This window comes from Pongo abelii, chromosome 2 (genome assembly GCF_028885655.2).
Source record: "Pongo abelii isolate AG06213 chromosome 2, NHGRI_mPonAbe1-v2.0_pri, whole genome shotgun sequence".
Classification (NCBI taxonomy): domain Eukaryota; kingdom Metazoa; phylum Chordata; class Mammalia; order Primates; family Hominidae; genus Pongo; species Pongo abelii.
The window spans coordinates 140929200-140950609 of NC_085928.1; the positions used below are offsets into that span (position 1 = coordinate 140929200).

General features: G+C 36.1%; 1 protein-coding gene across 1 annotated transcript in view; it reads right to left on the bottom strand.

Moving 5' to 3' along the window:
• Positions 1-11743: 11743 nt before the first annotated feature.
• Positions 11744-21410, bottom strand: part of MRPL3 (mitochondrial ribosomal protein L3) — a 41392-nt gene continuing 31725 nt past the window's right edge. Inside the window, exons 7-10 of the mRNA XM_024244384.3 lie at positions 20861-20969; positions 19344-19421; positions 17759-17836; positions 11744-12418 (exon numbers count right to left, since the gene is read on the bottom strand). Of these exons, the coding sequence (XP_024100152.2) occupies positions 12266-12418; positions 17759-17836; positions 19344-19421; positions 20861-20969 (418 nt within the window). The 3' untranslated portion in view covers positions 11744-12265. The remainder of the gene's footprint in view (positions 12419-17758; positions 17837-19343; positions 19422-20860; positions 20970-21410) is intronic.

Below are 21410 nucleotides of genomic sequence, written 5' to 3' on the forward strand. Positions count from 1 at the left end.
CAATTTCAATTCTGATCTCTAGTACTACATATTAGTTTTGCCTGTTCTTGAACTTCATATAAAATAATAGTTTTGCCTACTCTTGAACTTCATATAAATGGAACCATAACTGTATGTATTCCTAAACTTTAGAAATAATTTCAAACTTACACACAAGTTGCAATAATAGTACAGTGCATTCATATGCCCTTTGCTCAGATTTACGTATTGGTAATATTTTGCCTCTATTTGCTTTATTATTTACTTTCCTACCTACCTATATATCTCTATCATCTACCTAAATATTTTTTTCTGAGCCTCTTCTTGAACATTTGAGAGTAACTAAGTTGTATATCCCATATCTATTTACCTCTATATACCTTCAGTGTGCATTTTCTAGAAATAAGAGTTTCTCTTATATAACCACAGTAGGGTTATCAAGTAAACATTGATAACATATTTTTCTCTAAAGTACATATTCTGGATTTACCAATTGATCCAATACAGGATTCAGTCTAGCATCAGGTATTACATTTAGTTGTCATGGCTCCCTAGTCTCTTTTAATCTGGTGTATATAGTCTTCTGTTTGCTCTTTTATGACATTTAACATTTTTCAAGAAATTCTCTTTTTCTTTTGGTGGGCTTTGCCTGATATTTCTTAATGATTACATCTGGGTTATGCATTCCCAGCTGGGATATTACATAAGTGATGTTATGTCTTTGGTGTCTCATATCTGGTGAAAAATGATGTTCATTTGTCCCTCATTTGACATATTAATTTTGTTCACTTAGTAATCATTGTAGTTAGAATTTTCCTCTTTCAACTAATAAGCAAGCTGTGGGGAGACACTTTAAGACCATACACATATCCTGCTCCCCAACAAAAACTATCCCTCCCTAATCCTAGACTTAGTATCCATTGATGATTCTTATCTGAACCAATCTTTATCATGATGGTTGCAAAATAATGAAGTTAATAATAAAGTTGGATTTTCCAACTCTAACACCCCTACTATATTTATTAGTTGATACTCAACATTCTACTATAATCGACAGTCCTCCCTTTTCTCTTGTTTATTTATTATTATGCGTATGAACTCCGGATTCCTGTTTTCCAAGTTTAAAAATAGTAAGCTGACCTTTAAAAGTATTTTTCTGTACTTGTTCTATTTTTTAAATCTACTTATTGTTGTGCTAGTACCACATGCACTTTGTTCATTCTTAAGACAGAGTCTATGGTTTAGAGTCTGGAAAGATAAATCTTGCCCCTATTACGTATTATTCTGGATGAATTTTAGAACCACTTTTCCAAAATTATACCCCCCATGCCTTTTCTACTCACGGCTCTCCTCAATGCTGGTGGAATATGGCACTGTGTTGAACCTACAAATTAACTTAGAAATAACAGGGAATTTTGTGGTATGCAGTCTCTTCATCAGCAACAGGTCTGCTCTCCATTTATTAAAGTTTTAATGTGACCAACATTTCTAATGGGCATATCTTCTGTAATACGCATAGGGTACATGGATGTGCTATTGGCTTGTAAGATTCTAGAATGATCTTAAACTTTTACAAGAATATCACTATGGTATTGAAGTCAACTGAGAGAAAATCAAACAAATAATCAAGGAAATAAAAAGATGAAGACAAAGAAGATTCTATGTTCATTTCATCCATTTACCAAATAGCCTTCTGGAACTTCTAGATGTCATTTGCCAGGCACTGTACTAGACATGGGGATGCAGAAGGGAAACCAGACCAGAGAAAAGCAAATAAAATAACTAGGTGGATGAAATAATAGTAGAAAGCCCTGCTTAACACAGCAGGTAGTAAAGTGCTTGTTGGAAAATTATCAATAGTTTGATGAGATTTAATGTTGTATGATTAATTCATAATTTGTTAATTTACAGTCTAGAAAAACTGTACACAAAAAGGAATGCCAGTATATCATACATTAAAGAAAATTCTCTTGAGAAAAATATAATTTAAAATCTGGAGACTTTTCCTCAGAGCTCCACTCTCTATATCCTGCCCCATGGGACAGAACTACCTGGAAAAGGCAGGGACTTCCATGGCATCAATTGAAAGCATGCAGACCTTGGCTTTCTGTGTTCTGCAATAAGCAATTAAGGTTATCAGACACCAGTGAAAATTACAATGAATGGGTTCAACGTGCATGCTGCTCCCTTCTTTAGCCTTTAACAGCTTCTCAGCATCTCTTAGGAGTCTGTCATCTCTGTTTAGAAACATCAGTTTGTGTTACTAGAAGCACTGGCAGAATCAGAGACCCTGGAATGTGCCCTAGATCACTTGTCTATAGATTAGGCTTGAACCCTCAGATGCAAGCATCATTCATAGCGGGGAGAAATGGCTGGCATAACTTCTCTGCAGTGCTAATTCTAGCTCTAGGCTCTATCTGTAGTTTAAAGAGATGTTCCCAGGCCATCACTTATTTCTCCTTCCTTCTTTTCTTCATCCTTCCTTCCCACAAGGAAGTATTGGGAAACATGACCTCAAGTACTTTCCTAACTCCTGAATTTAAGTCTTTAGTAAACAAGAATTCAATGAACATCTGTCATGTCCAACTCCTTCTGGATAAATGGGAGGGAATACATTTAGGTAAACTAAAGTGGAACCAAAGAATTACAGTTCCAGTTTCAAATCAGCCACTCGCAAAAGCCTCCAGTCGATCTCCCTTTCTTCCTTCCCGCTTCTTTTTTTTTTTTTTTTGAGAGAGGGTCAAAGGTGTGCCACCAAGTCTGCCTTTCCTCTCTTTTAAAAGGTGGTTTGATTTGCCATAAAAGACACACATTTGACATTTTTGAAGAATACATTCTCTTCTCTATTTTTTTTGAGCTCACAAGGGGTCAAGGTCGGGGGGTGGGTGACCCCTGGGGATGTGTACATGTGAGGCCACCAAGGAGTGTGGAGAAATACATTTTTTTTTTTGGTGGGATTTAATATTTCTCAATGATTAGATCCAGGTTATGCATTCTCAGCTGGGAAATTACATAAGTAATGTTATGCTTTAAGGGCAACACGACATTCAGACACTTTTCTGCTTAATGGTAAGAGAAAAGGATCACTAGAGGATTTCTTAAAGTTGGCCAGATCAACCTAATCAGGTTGATTAGGTCAACCTAATTTATCAAGTAAAGAAGAGAAATGACTCATCCACGGATATTCTTCCTAGGTCTGCCTGTCCATGAAGAGACATGCGGAAGTCAAGGTTGCCTCTCTGTCTTGTCCAATGTACCTTACCACTTTGTTAGGTGGAGAGAAAATTGGAACATCGTCCTTAAAAAGCTGCAAGAACTCTCTTTAATTAAAGTTTGAATCAATCCTTAGATGACTCAGCAGTTTTGGCTTATATGACTTCTTTGATATTCCAGAAACTAAGAATTTGTCTTCTTAAAGAAAGTTTCAAGAAGGCCATGTGAAAACAAAGGAAGCCACAAGCCAAGGAAAGCCTGGAACCCCTAAAAGCTGGGAGGCAAAAAGAATCCTCCCCTAGAGCCTTCAGACGTAGCTCTGTAGTACTAATAAGGAAAAATTTCCAAGATTAAAAAAAAAAAGTTTCACATGTTTTACTGCTCAGAGCTATTTCCAGGTCTAAACAATATCTGTTAGGCCCAGGACCCTTGCTCAAGTCTAATTTTGGAGTTTGTTGAGAGGGTAATTTGACCATCTTGACCAGCAACCTGAAGTGAAAGGGCAAATGTTTTCCTTATTTTTAATTTATCCTCAACAGCACTCAGCCCCTCCAATACATACTCAACCCTTTTCCCCTCTGAGGATGGTGAAGACAGCCCTGAAAAATATGCAATTTCACTCAAATATAAATAGGAATGGCATCACCCAGAGTTCTGCAGTCCAGTAGGTGAACTGGCCCACCCTCATACAAGCTCTAGCAATCTTCTTTCAACTGTCTTCCTGGCTCAGGTGATGGGAGAAGAGGGAAGTGGAGAACTTAAAGGACACGCTGCATTTTCTTTTCTTTTGGATACATGGGAGAAACTGCCTCCCAGAAAATTTGTCTATGCCATGACTTTGGGTATGACACAGGGGAGGGGGATTCATCTCTCCCCAAAGCTTAAGAGAGGGCTTATGCAGTGGCATTTACCAGAATGGCTAGGAAACTTGGGTGACTGGAAGCTGGGGTTCTTCTCAGAATGAATGACTTGGAGTGCAGAGGCAACCTTTAGCTCTTAGTCTTACATTAGCCACTCATTAGATATTTTGACTCAGAAAAGTTACATAATCTCTAAGTCTCAATGTTCTCATCTATGAAGCAAAGATAACAACTACCGGGCAGGGTGATTGAGGATTAAATGAGAGACCATGTGTGAAACATCTGACAGTGGGTGTTCAATAAATGCCACGTAGTTTTGACTCAAAACTTCAAGTATTAAGGGAGAGTGGCCCTGATGAGGCCTGGGAAGGAGGATTCATTGATTACTAAGTCAACCATTAGGAATCTGCTGGTGCAATGTCATCCTATACTCAAGATTATCCATCTCCACACCAGTTTCTCTGGAGTTGTACTAAAACATTCAGCCATAAAAAGAAAATAACAATCTCGATCTATCCCAGTTTGCAAAAACAGAAACTAAGTTAATGGATAAAACTTTCTTCATTCTCAATTTTTCCTCTCACTACTCTTTCTTAAATCTTTGATACTTGGTGCAGACGCAGGACAACCCTAACTTAAAAACTTTAGGCAAGACTGACAGCTTGTTTCACTTGTGATTGTATTATTGATTTGAGATACTAAAGTAACACATTCCTAAAGCAACCTAAAAGAATTCATTATTTATGTGTGAGGCCAATCACAGTTCATAACAGACAAAAACAAATACACTCAACATTTTACAGCATTCTTCAAAGGAAATCATGATTCCCAGGATAGAAGAATATAGGAAAGTGTCCAGTGCCCCAATTTTAGGCTCTGCCAGCCACTTCTTTAGTGAGACTCCAAATAAGTCCTAGACTTGCACTCTGTTTGTTTTCTCAATTATAACACTGGGTTGATGATATCTAACATTTGCAGTTTTACAAGATGCTAAGCATTTTCCTGAGAGCACCCTCACATGAACATATAAACACCTTAAGATTTAAAATACTATACACATATAAAACATCACTATTATTACATTTGTATAGAAATTTCTCCAATTTGAATTGTTTCAGGGAGATGACCAATTAACTGGCCTGAGTTCCACAAATGATTTGCCTGTCTACGTTACATTGTTTTAGGTCAGTATTTCTTAATCTCGGCTTATTAGCCCCTCTTCAAACGGGAGTTAAATATTTAACTGGGGAGCTTTAAAAACCACTGATGACTGGGTCTCCTACTCTCTCCTGCCCCCCAATTCCAAGAATATTGGACTGGGGATTTTAAAAGCTCTTTTGTGGGGACCTAACATGCAGCCAGTGTGGAGAACTACTGTGTTAGGTGAGGGTAAGACTTGCCTTTGTCCACTGTGAAAATTCCCTGTGCCTGACATGCCCCCTTCTTGTGTCCCCTTGTGTTTGGGTGGACCTTGTCATAAATACTTATCTCAATGATTCCTGGACCACAGAAACTTGGACCTCTCTTTATGGCTAAGTGGTGTCTAAAAATGGGCTTTGGATCATTAAATCATAAAATCACACCTTCTTCCCATGGCAGGCATCCTCATTGGTTACTGGCTAAAGAAAATTACCATGCAAGCAGGGAGATGCCTCCTGTCCCAGTATTATAGATCTTTCCTTTATTTGCTTTCTGTACTTTTTGCCTACTTCCTCAGCTTTGATTTATGTTTTCCTAAATATCTATTTCTTCTGTTCTGTCATTGATATTTTAGCAGTAGGCTGGCTGTTATTAGCAACGTGCCAAACTCTGTTTGAGGAGGGGGAGATAAGCACACCATTACCCCACAAGGTAGGGCATCAGATTCAGTGCTTCTGCAGTTAACAGAAAAAAAGGGACAGTCAGCCAACAGCTCCAATGCCATCTTTGCTTCATCATTTAAACAAACCACTATTTTAGATAAGGAAATTTACATTGGATTCTCAAGACAGCCATTTATTATTATTCATTTTGACACAGTCTCGTTAATATAGCCATCCGTGCATCTTTGTCAGGACTCCTGTGATGGAGTGTTTAGTTAGTTCCTTTTGAAATAAAGCAGATTTGGTGCAGTGTCAAAAACTGATGGATGTCTTATCCTCATTTGTTCAAACAACAAACTTTCTAAATGACCTAAAATACACTTGGTGCTCATATAGTCTGCTTTTGAAGAATCAAAATCACAACTCTCACTCTCCAGTCAAATCCAAAAACCAACAATTACACACCTACTATGCCAAGACTCTTTGTCCAGTTGAGTTAAAATCATTTGTTTGCTTTTGTGGTGCTAAGGACCGCATTCACTGAGATTAATATGGCCTGTCTAACTTGAACAGGCCACCTCATTAATCTAAAAAGAATAAAACATGTGACATGGACTGCTGTTGTTTGCAAACATTTAAAAGCAGAAAAGCAAATGATGAAATTGAGGCTGGCAACCCTGCACGCTCAGGACTGGCTGTTTTCTGGAGGGGATAATGACACTGAGTCCTCTCATTCCAGGGAATCCTAGGTAATTGCTGGAGGCAAAGTCTGAATGACAGTCTTCATTTGTCTGGTAGGACATGCTTTGAGAGACCACTATCATTTATGGGGCCAAGCTGGTGGATGAGGTGTTCCAGCAGAAATAGCAATAAAACTGAAAACTGAAGAACTGTCTGTTGTTACAGTAAAGTCAACTTTAAGGAAAGTCCCTGAAGAGAGTAGAAGCTTTATCTATCACTACTAAAATAAACTCTCATGTGAAGAACTTCTTCCCATAGAGAAAACAGGTAGCCATGAAGTAACACATGATTATAAAGCTATTGAAGATGTTTGCCCAAGGTGGCCTCATAGCATAGTAAGTTGCTTCTGTCTGCCTGTCTTCACTCTCTTGGTTCAGCAGTTCAGTAAGTTATCAGCAACATGCCCTACCTCATCACAAAAGTGCTCCATTATAAAACTGTTCATAAAAGCATGATAAGCAGTATCATGATAAGTACCATAATAGAAACATAACATTCTTCCCATAGTTCCTGCAAAAGTGGGGAAAACTTCCCAAGTGGTGACCTTCAGGCAAAACAGGCAGTAAAAGGCATTTTTAGAATCACACACATCCTACCAAGGGAAAAGAATCAGCCATAGAAAAATAACGTAGCTAGTAGAAGCACATCACACTCCAGGCTAGAAGACAAGTTTGCAAGACTCAATGCCACAGGAAGCCCACACTGTGTTTCTACTCTGACAAAAATGAGGAATAACACAAACATTTAAAGGTATTCATCCCAGAGGTCCAAATAACAGGTTCAGAGTCAGCAATCTGAACACTGCTCTTTCCTCCCATAATGGGTTTTCACTGTGACACAGCCAACAGTCTCTTTGGGCAATGACTTAGGGCGTAGGTTCAATTTTGCTGGAATCAGGAGAGACTTCACTCTGACACATTCTTTCTCAAAGAGGGGTTTTTTGATTAGTACAACAAAATAAGCTACTGGATGTAAGGCAAGTAATCCTACAGACTAACGGAATTCATTCTGCATATGAGGAACCCTAAGTACGAATTCAGCTTCTGTGTGTTTGACTGTATTCTAATACTCTTTACACTAGAAAAACAGGCCATAGTTCTATACACATTTCTCCATATGTGCTGAAACATGGTCAGGTCCCATCTGCAAATTTACTTTGGAAATTAGCTGTAAAGGTCATCCTTATATTCTACCACTTGAGGAAAGCTGAAAAGCAGATTTGTACCTCACCATTAGACTGCAAAAGCACTACTGACTCAAAAGCACTACTGATTCTGAAATGCTTAATACTCTTGTAAAGTATATCCTTATACTTGCTGTAAGAAATATTTTCATTTACAGCTTAATGTTTGTGACAGCTGGCATCATCCAATTTACCCATGCCAGGGGCCACTGTGGAAATAGGACTAATTAACATTTGCATTTCAGCTTCGGCTATCCTAGCAGGTAGGATAAAGGTCTTGGAGAGGAAGGATGACCAGTAGTCTAAGTAGTGTAAGGGATACTCTTGAAAGTATCCCTTAATCTGTTGGCCTCTCTAAAACTTAGAGAATTATACAAGGTTCAGTATTTCCATATTTTATTCCTAATAGCTAGTACCAAGTATGCTGGAACAAATGTCTAATTTGAATGAAGTTTAATTACAAAAAGGTTCTCCATTTCAAGACAAAATCTAAAACAGTAAATCAAACTCAAGCTCAACTCAGGCCCAAGACGGCTCCACTGCTGAGAAGTGAATTGCCACCGTATCTGTCCAGTGGTCAGCACTGCTCGAGAGCAGGCTTCTAGTACTGCCTGGGATCCAGAGAGTTGAGCAGGAGAGTACTGGGACCATGTACTCCCTATCTATAGTAGGCAGACTTCCATTTCCGAGCTGAACATTTGAGGACAGCTGCTGAGGCAAAATGCTTGTGCTGTAGCCAGAAATAGTAACCCTAAGGTTCTTGGGAAATCACATTTTGTAGTGTTGGACTAGGCAGACTGGTTTAGGTATTCCACAACTGGAGAGAAGGACACAGTTCGTCTGGGCCACTCAGTTTGCCAGAATGGAGTCTGGATCCTCTTCAAAGGATATGTACCTGTAGAAGCTGCTGGCAGTGGGGACTGGTTGGGGTTGGGGGGTGAGAGTGAAAGTTTTGTTCCCTGACTCTAGAAGACAGGGATCATACTTGTAATCCTGGAAGGTGATCAGAAATCCTATTTTAAAACTCAAAAACAGATCCACAGACCACCGACTATAATGAAAGAAGATGGTAAGTTTGGGGCAGGCTCTTTAAGTGCAGGTTCCCTGCCTTCGTCAAAACATCTCATGTCTGGGCAACTGGCTACCTTCATATACTGATTCCTTTTTCACAAATAATGCAGGTAAAAGATTTTACGTTCTCCCAGAAGTAATTGTCCATTTGTCTCGCAAGGTAACAGCTCACTGACAATGCACCTAAGTTAGTCAAGAGCTCTGATGAAGATGTACAAGAATAATGTTGTTTCTAACACATCTATTCTGTAGTCCATGCATAAACGTGTAATTGTGACTTTCAAACTCTAATCATTTAAGAAATATGTTTTGTAAGGTTACAGTTGCCATAGTCCTTAATATATAAAGTTGCCATAATCCTTCAGGAAAGGATTCACCATTTTAGATGCCATTAAGAACATTCATGATTCATGGGAGAAAGTAAAAATATCAACATTAACAGGTGTTTGGAAGTTGATTCTAACTCTCATGAGTGGCTCTGAGGGGTTCAAGGCTCCAGTGGAGGAATGAACTGCAGAAGTGGAGCCTGAAAATGTGACTGAATTGCTGCAATCTCATGCTAAAACTTGAACAGATAAGGAGGTGCTTCTTATGGATGAGTAAAGAAAGTGGTTTCTTGAGATTGGATCTACTTATGGTGGAGATGCTGTGAACACTGTTGAAATGAAAACAAAGGATTTAGAAAATTCCACAAATTTAGTTGTAAGGCAGTAGCAGGGTATGAGAGGATTGACTCAAACTCTGAAAGAAGTTCTACTGTGGGCAAAATGCTATCAAGCAGCATTCGATGCTACAGGGAATCTTTTGTGAAAGGAAGAGTCAATCAAGTGGCAAAGTCCATTGCCTTATGCTAAGAAACTGCCACAGCCACCCAACCTTCCAGAAACTACCACCCTGATCAGTCAGCAGCCATCAACTTTGAGGCAAGGCCCTCTACCACTAAAAAGATTACAACTTGCTAAGGGCTCAGAAGATCTTTGGCATTTTCTGACAATATTTTAAAATTAAGGTATGTATATTTTTAAAGATACAATGCTATTGAAACACATTATAGACTACAGTACAGTATAACTTCTATATGCATCAGGAAATTAAAATTCTGTGATTTGCTTTATTGTGATATTTGCTTTATTGCCGTGGTCTGAAACCAAATCCACAATATCTCTAAGGTTATGTCTGTGTAAGTTCCTAAGCATAGTATGGGGGCATATCTAACGTGTACCATTTTAAGTAGTGGCTATTCTTGAATTTACACTTTCACATGAATTTTAAATCAGTTTGACTAGCTCTAAGTCCTATTGAGAGTTTTAAAACAGGATTGAAATGAATTATTTACAATACAACCTTCCCATTCATGGCCATGATATTCTTCTCCATTACTGAAGTTTTCTTATCCATCTTTCAAAAAAGAACATAAGACTCTAGCATATTTCTTGTTAGGCTTTCCCTAGGTGATTTTTAATTGCTATTATAAATAAATATCCATTTTTCCCATAAAATATTGCTACATGTTTGTATATTAATCTTGTACTGTTACCTTTTTCAACTCTATTGGTTCTGATAGCTTGTCAGTTGTCTACCTTTCATCTTCTAGGTAAATATTTCTTACAAATAATGAGATTTGCTCCTACTTTCCAATTTATCTCATTACTTTTACTTGTCTTACTGCACTGGCTAGGACACCCAAGAATACTGTTGAATAGAAGTTGTAGAGGGTATCCTTGTTTGATCCCTGAAAAGAATTCTTCTAGCATTTTACCCTTGTATATGATGATTATTAGAGATAACTTTTAACAAGTTAACAAATTTCTAGTTTGATTTTTTTTTAACCAAATATGGTGTGGTGGTTTTAAATGTAATCTACTCCAGTTAAAGACTATGACAGTCTATTATTATCCCTAATCAAACTCATGAATAACGAACAGTATGTAAAAAATAATGTTGTGTTTTACTTTAGCACCCAGGAAGCTCAAAACCAAACTATCTGAATATAACAACTCTGCACAGCACAGCCTGCTCATCTATATGACATTGACACTATTCCCTCCCCCAAAATACCGCCTATTCTAATTTATATTATCCTAAATGTTTTTCTCTTATTTTTCTATTTTATTGAGTGGATTTCCTATCAATTGCCATACATTTTTAATGGAATAAGATAAAGTATAAATAAAAACTTTAAAAAAACGTGGCTATCTTTGGATTTGAAGTGAAAAATGTGATACAACCAGGACAGTATAGCACATGGAGATCTAACACTATGACTAACAAACGTATTGGGTGATGTAGATTAACAATCTGGTTCAGAGGAAATCAAGTATTTAAACTGAGGTCTGCTTATACACATGGTTAAGCTTATTTGTCATGACTAGCCATTAGTAAATACATGTTAATTTCATACAAATAAAAAGAAACCCACAAACCATTAGCATTTTGATTAATACATGATTAATAAAAGTTTGTTGAACATACAATCTTAGATCATTATAAATTCTTTTTGAAAGGTAGGCTGGGCGCAGTGGCTCATGCCTGTAATCCTGACACTTTGCGAGGCCACGGAAGGTAAAAAGCTTGAACTCAGAAGTTCAAGACCACCCTGGGCAACATAGTGGGATCCCATTTTTACAAAAAAATACAAATATTAGCCAGGCATGGTGGTGGGCACCTATAGTCCCAGATACTTGGGAGGCTGAGGTGGAAGGATCACTTGAGCTCAGAAGGTCGTGGCTGCAGTGAGCCAAAATCGCACCATTGCACTGCACTCCAGCCTGGGCAACACAGCAAAACCCTGCCTAAAAAATACAAAACAAAACGAAACAAAACAAAAACAAAACACACTGATCTTATAATTGAGTGATAAAACTAAAAAGTAATCACCTCTCCCAACAAAAATGTAAACAGGACCGATAATTTATGATTTTATTGTCTTTCCCTTGTCCGGCCTTTAACATGTTTCTGTAATTTAAATAAAAATCTATTTACTTTCTCCATTTTTGCAAATGGTTTCTTTACCCAAATAGGTTACACTATAGTCCCCATATGGTTTTCTACTGTTCCACAACCACTATGTCACAAAGATTGATGAAACTTTAATAAAAGTTAAATTTACAGACATCTTAAGATAACTTGGGAAATATGTAGTAAAAAAGAATCGAGTCCACAAATTAAGAATATTTTGCTAATATGCCCAACACCAATTTCAGCAAATCCAATCTACTTAACTCATATATTTAATGTGGTAATTTTTCTAACAAAATTTAATGGGGGTATGAATGATATATTTATGCCCTTGACAAAGATGACATGTGTGATTTTGTTGCGACTAAGAAAGGAGAATATGATTTCTGGTGGTTATTATATCACTCTGGCTCATCGAAGCTCACAGAATATGTAAGGTTCTGGCACGTCCAAAGATGTTAGGCGAATGTAATAGAAGGCGCACCGGGCTGACACACGTTTTCATCATACAAATCTTCCGGCAGTTCCTCTTCATCTCCATCAGGAAAATATGTAGGGAATGGTAGATTTTTACCGAGATCCTTATATGCAGGCAGTTTAGAATCTCTGACCTGAGAGAAGGCAAAAATCTTAGTAAGTGATACCAATTAAGTTCTTTAAAGGCAGACTTTTCAGCTATTATTCATAATCAAAGAAATACCTGCGACTACATTTTCTAATGTGAATAACACAACTGTTACATACATGGAGTAAAAAGAACTCAAGTCAATGCTTTCCTTTAATTCTAAAAAATTTGACTAATCCAGTAACAAAAACTCAAGAAGCTATAAGGATAAAATCACCAATAACAATTGGTGATTTGTTACTTTGTTAAATTTGGTGATTGTTACTTTGTATCTTAACTTGTAAGAATCTCTAGGATTGCCCCACAGGATGAAATCACATTCTAAAATTACTACTTGAATTTCATTTATATGGATTCATTTTCAAATATAATGACCTGACAAACTAGCATTTTTGTTAGTCTTAACTCTAAGAGCACATAATCAAAAATATCACCTCTTATTAAGGAAATTAGCTTACATTTTTCTTCCCCGAGTCATTTCTCCAACAAATAAAACAAACAAGATTGTATTTCTATGTCACATGGTCAAAAAAAAAAAAAGTCCTGTATTGATGGAAGATGTAAAGATAATTCTTCAGCATTTTCAAATCTGGGTAAGGGCCTTTAAGTTGAGACTATTTTATATCATTCTTGATTTAGCACTGAATACTCCCATGGCCTTAGTGCATTTTTCTGCTTATAGGTGTGAGCAACAAGAACCAATCCTATCTTCATATACAATAAATGCAGCACAATGTATGTCAGAGCATACATTCTTATTGATAAGTTAAAGACAGAATAATATTTAGCAAAAACAATAACAGACCTATGAGTCTTTATAAGAGCTCTGTTAACTCTATATATTCTCAAAAATTCTAATTATATCTGTGAATTCACAGACTGAACAATTTTAATATAGGTACTGATGTGATCTAAAATGTTGAGTTTTATTTTTGGAAAACATTATTGGATTCTTCAGAACTTCTGACTCATTCTACAGCCTTCATTCATAAATAAATTTTTTTAAAAAATTACATGTAATTATATACACACAGTAAAATGAGGCATAATTGCTTTAGCAATAAGAAATGAATAATTTGGTTGAAATAAAGTACACAGCTGCTAGGAACAGCTTAGTACAGAAAAACAGATCTACTTTAATCCCTTTTATTAAAATTGTTTCAAGAAATTATCAGTAAATTACCCAGAAGAAAGTAAACTTGTTTAGTTTTGTCCCCCCAATCCATTAATCTTATATTGAACTTTAAGAAGGGAAAAAGTCATATTCTTACCAATTTAAACTTGCTCAGTATTTAGGATTGGAAATAAAACCCAAGCAAAAAAACCAATAAAATCAATCACAACAAAACTTTCTGTGCTAACTTGAGAAATAAAAATTTAGTCATCAATGACCCAAAGAGATAATTCTCAGTTGCTTTCACACTTTTATAGAACTATTATACCTGAGAAATATTTTAGATGATGGAAGCACTGTTTGTAAAATCTAAGTATTATAATTCATGGATCTGAAATGTAAATGACATCTCAACCATTTTTGTCTTAGTGGTGCAAAAATCGAGGGCCAAAGGTCTGCAGCCCATATGTATTTTTGTGTATTTAATCTTACCTCAGGTTTATTATTTCCCTGCCTGCACCAAGACTCCCTCAATTATCTACCTCATTCTTTTTATGTCTATCAGCAAACCAGTCTAAATCTTTTAAGAAAATGTGGGGGAAGGACAGACAAAAGCCAGGCAAATCTGAAAATAAATGATATATAAGACATAGGAATGAACATACATTTTATAAATGTATGTTCATTTTATAAAATGAACGTATTTTAGAACATACATTTATACTTATGCTGTAAACAATAGTTCTTTAGTCATTATTAATCATTTTAGTCATCATTTATGACAATATTTAGTCATCATTAATATTTAGTCATCATTAATACATTTAGTGAATCCAAACAGCAAAACAAAAAGCTAATGCCAATTAAATAGGTTGGTCATCTCTAAGACTATCTTTACTAACTTTGGAATCTTAAAAAAAAGTTATTGGTAACCCTGTACTCTGAGGAAACAAAAGCTCCCAAGAAGTGAGTGGATGTTAACAAAGTTGGCTGCCCACTAGGAAGTGGCTCAAAACCCATAGGCAAGGAAGGACTAATTTACCTGCTACGGAGTCATTGGAAGAATGGAAATAATGGAGTGAAAGGACATAGCAAGTTTTACCATTTAAAACTCAAACCTACAAAATGTTCCCCAAATTCATACCTTAATTAATGCCTGGGCAGATACTTTAAGGTTACAAAAGAAAGTTATTTAAGCACCATATTTCAAAGATTTTTTTACAGGATGTGTTCTTTTATTATACAAATATACTTGCTGGAAATATACTCACTAGTGTGTTAATAGTTCAAAGGGGACTAGACATTGTTCTGATGCCAGTTTCTCAAAATGTATTTAGACTCCTGTTTCAGAACTCTTTGGTGTATCTTCTGAGTATCTTCAGTGATGGCAAACTATTATCGATCATGAGAGTAAATAGAGTTTTTGGAAGTAAGCTTTTATTGAAGTAGGCGATAAATCTGAGTAATAAATGTTACTGGCTATCAACTATTTATACAACTACATCAGAATGTCATTGTATGTACTATAGTTTTTCAAGATAATTGACCATTCATCTCCGCTGGTAACAGGGATATTGTAGAAGTACTTGAGAAGATGTTGTAGTAGTACTTGAGAAGTCACAGCAATTAATGGTAAGGTTCAGCTAGAAAACCAGCCTAGAATCATGTATGTAGAAAAATAGGCAGAAAAGAAGGATCTGACATTTAAAAATTAATCTGGTGTCCAGTATACTTTTATTATAAAAAATAATTCTTCTCCTTTATCAGGTTGTGCTATTTATAACCTGTGATCTGAAATGTGGGGCCAGGGATATGAAGATATGTCTTCATATGAATTATGAAGACAAAATACTATGGGAAGTACAATGACAATACTCTGGCTTCAACTATCTGTCACTGTAAGTATGACTGCCTTACTTGGGGACTAGAAACCTACTTAAACTTAAAAACCTGCAAACTTAAGGAAAAAACAAAACTTACAAAAATTCATCAAATACACTTTTCTTTTTTTTTCTTTTTCTTTTTTTTTTTTTAAGCGAGGTCCCACTCTGTTGCCCAGGCTAGAATGCAATAGTGTGATCATAGCTCACTGCAGCCTCCAACTCCTGAGGCCACGTGATCCTATCCTCCCACTTCAGCCTCCTGAGTAGCTGGAATTACAGATGCAAGCCACCAGGCCTGGCTTAAATGCATTTTTTTCTTTAAGAAAAATGAGAATATTCCAGTCAGTAAGTGAAGTGTCTCAGAAAGGTAATTTTAAAAAGCAAAATTCTTATTCCTTGCAAGATTTCAAAAAATTATTCCCTATGCTAGTAATGGAACCTAGAAATGAAAAAAATATATAAGGAAACACTGAGTTTAAAAAATCAGAAGATTACGTTTCACTATTTCTTTGCTGCTATCACTGGAATATCAATGAAGAATATACTCTGGAGAACAGCTGACATAACTTCTAATACAAATTTATTTTCAGCATGGAAGATTCAAAACTCAGAGGTAAGAAAATTTGTATTATGTTGGAATAAACCCCAGGCAGAATATTTATTTTCTATTTTATGGAAGTAAGTCTCTGAGAACTTGAAGAGTTTTCATTAAAATGTATCTGAGCTATCGGCACAAATTTTTTACTTTTTTTTTTTTTAAGAAAAACACTTAAAAGATATAATCAGAGCATGGTGCTAGTAATAATAAAAAAGCTCCCCCTCAAATGTCTACCTTTAACCACTTTTGATGATTCCAATTTTTACCTCATGTATTTATGTTTTGTCAAAGTAACTCTTTTAAAAGCCAAAAAGCATTTTTTTTGCGGGGATGGGGGCAGGGTTTACTTATAATTGACACATAATTGTACATACATATGGGGTACGGTGTGATGTCTCAATACATATACATTGTATAATGATAAAATCAGGATAACTAGCATATCCATTACTTTAAGCATGTATCATTTCTTTTATGGTGATAACATTCAAAATCCTCTCTTCTACCTATATTGAAATATACATTACTATTAGCTATAGTCAGTCACCCTACTATATAACAGAACACCAGAATGTATTCTCCCTAACTAACTCTGTGCTTGTAGACCACCTCTGCCAGCTCTCCTCCCCACTATCTTCCCCCAGCCTCTGGTAAAACCATTCTGCTCTCTACTTCTATGAAATCAACTTTTAGATTCTACATAAAAGTGAGATCATGCAATATTTGTCTTTCTGTGCCTAGCTCATTACACTTAACATAATGTCCTCCAGGTTTATCCATATCACCACAAACAATAGCAATTCATTCTGTTTATGGCTGAAGATTATTCTAGTGTGTGTGTGTGTGTGCATTCTCTAGAATATTCTTCAGCCATACGCACACACACACATACACACACACCCCTACCCACCACATCTTCTTTATCCATTCATTTGTAGATGGGGCACTTTAAAAAGCTAACATGTTCCTTTTGGAAGGACAGAGATATACTGGTATTTTGGCAATAGTTTTCCAAATATCTTTCTCATATTCCTGAAGATCTTTCTGCTTACTGGCCTGATATGGTTTGGATTTTTGTCCCCGCCCAAATCTAATGTCAAATTGTAATCCCCAATGTTGGAAGAGGGGCCTGGTGGGAAGTGATTGGATCATGGGGGCAGACTTCCCCCTTGCTGTTCTCGTGATAGTGAGTTCTCACAAGATATTGTTGTTTAAAAATGTGTAGCACCTCCCCCTTCCCTCTCTTCCTCCTGCTCCAGCCATGTAAGACATGTCCGTCTCTCCTTCCCCTTTTGCCATGATTGTAAGTTTCCGAGGCCTCCCTAGCCATGCTTCCTGAACAGCCTGCAGAACCCCGAGCCAATTAAACCTCTTTTATTTATAAATTACCCAATCTTAGGTGTTTCTTTATAGGCGTCCATCCATTCTATTAGGATGGACTAATACACAGCCTTACCCTTTTTACAGGTTCTTGGTTTTAAAGAAATAGAATACAGGTTATCTTGCGCATTTTTTTCACTCAGGTGCTACTAAAAAGCAGAAAGATTCAGGAGAGAACATGTGGAAAAACAGCCATTTATTTATAAGCCACATATATGAGTCAAAGGAGACTTTATGGCAAATATCCACATATATAAACAATAGAAAATAAAGATAGTAATTTGTTAGCTTGTGAGTAAGAAACAAAAAAAAATAAAATAAAAGGAAAAAAAAGAAGACGCTTATACTTACCTTTACTAAGCAATTTTTATGTCCAGGTACAGAGCCATTTACATAGATTATGTTGTGCTTTGTGTTTATTCTCCACACCTAAAGCATGAAATAAAACCAAAAATTTTAGGATATACTTGTATTAAAACAATGTTACTAAAAGCTGAGGATGTAAGTTGCTTGTAAAGTAATAATCTTACCAGTACTTCAGAATGTTGAATAAGAACTGAAAAACTTCAAGTCCTATGGATGACTTGTAATAGAAGACCATAGCAGATATATCTTATGGAAGTAGTAGAAAACTCTCACTTTAAATAGAGATGTGACTGAATGATCAAGACTATTTGGATATCTCAAAGGACTCTGTTGGCACCATTAACAATAACAAGTGGAAATTCAATTTTATTTTATTTTTAGTTAATACTAGTTTGCTGTAACTAGAGGCTGGAGAAGCCACAACCTCACTGATTCTAATTTCTAAAGTAAGTGGGCTGAGTAGATGATCCTCAAAAGATCTTCATGTGGAGAAAAAACGTACATAAATGGGAGAGAATGATTGGTCAAAAAATGGTACTGAGAAAATAAAATATTTGGAGAAGGAATCAAGTTTGACCCATGGCGCCTATCTAATAATGAATAAGTATTAAATATTACAGAAATTGAAATCACACACACGAAGAAAATACAGCAAATAGATGGTCTCTGATGAGTATAAATGTAATAGAAGGGGTAAAAAAATCTTAGGTTTAATTATATAAAATTTGAAAACTTCTCCTGGTCAAAATTTATATATAAAAGGTATCTAGAATAGAGACTGGGAGGATAGGCACCAAAATGTTTCCAGTGATTGTCTTTGGGTATTGTTCTTATGGGTGGCTTATTTTCTTCTTTGTACTTCCTACACTTTAAAACATACATGCAAACAAATATAAACATTAGTTGTTTAACAGAAATATAATTATACAGCATCCATTATAGTATAACTCAGTTTTACTTAGATACATTTCTCATTGGTAGAGATTGAATTCAACTTCTCTTTTAAATATACACAGATATTTTTTATAAAAACGGATGTATATCATAATCCTTTTGTAGTGCTATTGTTTCCTTCTATTTTGATTGTCTCCCACTCTACTCCTTACCTACATCCACTTACACACACACACACACATTTGATATATAATCCAAGAACCTGGTATATACCCTTCCACTCTTCTGTGACTATATGATGGCACAGCAACATACACATGTAGAGAGCTTTTGTTCAATCTTTTACTCAATAAAGAGTCTTATACTGAATGCTCTGAATCTTACTTTTTTCATGCAACAATATCTTGTAAAAATCTTCCAGGTCCAAGAGTGGACTACTAATTTTGTCTCTTTAATGACTGCACTTTTCATGGCTTGAAATATACACTATCATTACTACCACCATTACTACAACTAGAGTGTACATACACACACACACAATTCATGTATCCTCTTTTCCTCAATAATTTTAAAGCCTCTTAGAACAATGGTACAGACACAGATTAAATACATATTCTGCTGCCTTTGCATTTAGACAATTTAGCTGTTCCTAAAAAGAACCACTTGTAACACTTACTTTCAGTCCATATTCTGTCCTGTATATGTTTCCCATTTTTCCAGGCATTTTAGTTCCAGGCCAGACTCTGCCAATATCCTAAATGAGAAAACTAAAGTTAACACTTTTAAGTACTATCAATTTTAAACAGCACTGAACAAACCACAATGCAAACTAAAAATATAAATTATTAAAATGTTTTATTTTTCCCCTATTCTGCTGGGTCCCAGTAAGGAACTAAATATGGATTTAGACATATTTACTCCTAGAGGATTTCCTTTCTAATGAGACTAGACTGATAAAATAAATACAGACTAAGAAACAGATTTAGGAGAAAAACTCAGTAACAACTGACCTAATACTGGCTAAGAATTAAAAAAGGACAAGGGCATACAGACACACCGACACCATCATTCAAAGAAAAAAATGGACTGCCAGGCCTGTTTTGAACTCATGTTCTGTATTAACTGACTTAATGGACTTCATCCATACCACTGGTGCTGGAATGGTCCTACTGCTCCTTGCTTTAGATGTTACTTTCCTTGACCAAAATTATTCAAGGACAGAGTTAGTTATTAGAATACTAGTTTGTCTAGCCCTGGTTTTCTCTGATTTACATAAATCCAACAGCTTCACACAGTCTCTGATTTTGACTCTGATAACGGATAATAGTTCTACATCTAAAGAAGCAAATCTGAATTATGACTAAAATGGAACAGCTTCTTACAACACATGAATTCTCACAATATAAACACTTTTCCATCAGCTGCTCTCACATTAACAGGTGAAACTCCCAGTGGAAGAACCTCATCATGGCATTAGATATGTTTAATATGTAACCAACAGGCTTAAAAGACAATTCTGAGTATTACAGACTAAGTATCACTCTTACTCATTCTACAAATATATTCCGTTATACATGACTACAACGTTCCAGTAGACAGAACTGAGACACACACACACACACACACACACACACACACACACACACACACACACACCCCTCTATTTCTCTGTGTGCTACATTTTTTCCTTGTGTGCATGCATGCATTCCCCTCCCCCACCAAACAGTATATGCATACTTATAGTTTGAATTCAACACTATAGGGTTCATTTTAATTTTCCCATTTTCATACTTTAACGCCCTTTTCCAACAGTGAGAAACCCAGCTCCATTATCAATACATTTACTTATCTACTCAATCCTACAATTCACAGAAAATTATTTCGTAATTATTAACTGATACTAATTCAAAAGACAAACTGAATTCAACATTTGCACAAAGTACATTTTAAATTTAGACTCAGGGTATATACAGCCAAACTACAGATGCTCAGCTAACCTTGTGGAATATAACTAATTCTAGTCTGGCTCTGGGAAATGAGTGAGGGGCAAGGATCCATAAAAGGGTGACAAGTACATGGAGCCCCCCGGTGTCAGACTAACATTATGTGACTTCATATCAAGGACGGACTGAGGACTACATGTGCAGAAGTTGAATATTTAGCATTAAAAAGAGCTTCACTAGTTATACTCACACCAGTTGCAACAGCTCCAGGTCTCCTGTGGGTTTTCGTTTGACCATGCGTAGCAGGCTGGCCTTTAAATCCCCATCTTTTCATGACACCTTGAAAACCTTTACCAATACTGAACAAAACAAAAGTTAGAATTTTCATAATGAAAAGAGCATAGACCATTCCCAATTGTACACTTTCTAGTACCAACTGTACACATTATTGTTAGAGATTTAACAAAGCTTCTTATTTAAATAACTAGAAAAGGCTATACAAGTAAAACTGCAAATAAACATTCCTTTATCTCTGTCTTGGTCTGCACCCCTTCCTGGAGTCTAATTCTATATAAAATGATTAATTCAAGATTGTGAGACACCAGCAAGCTAAGCACAGGGAATTTTATCTGAACAGGAGTTTTATCATCCTAATTCTGTGAAGATGACACAGTAAAAATGGAAAAGCTCTAGAAGTTTCAAAGTACTTATAACAGATATGGCAAGCAGCCATTAAGATGGAACCCAAAGATCACCACCTCCTGGTTCTCATGCTCTTGCTTAATTCCCTCCCCTTGAGT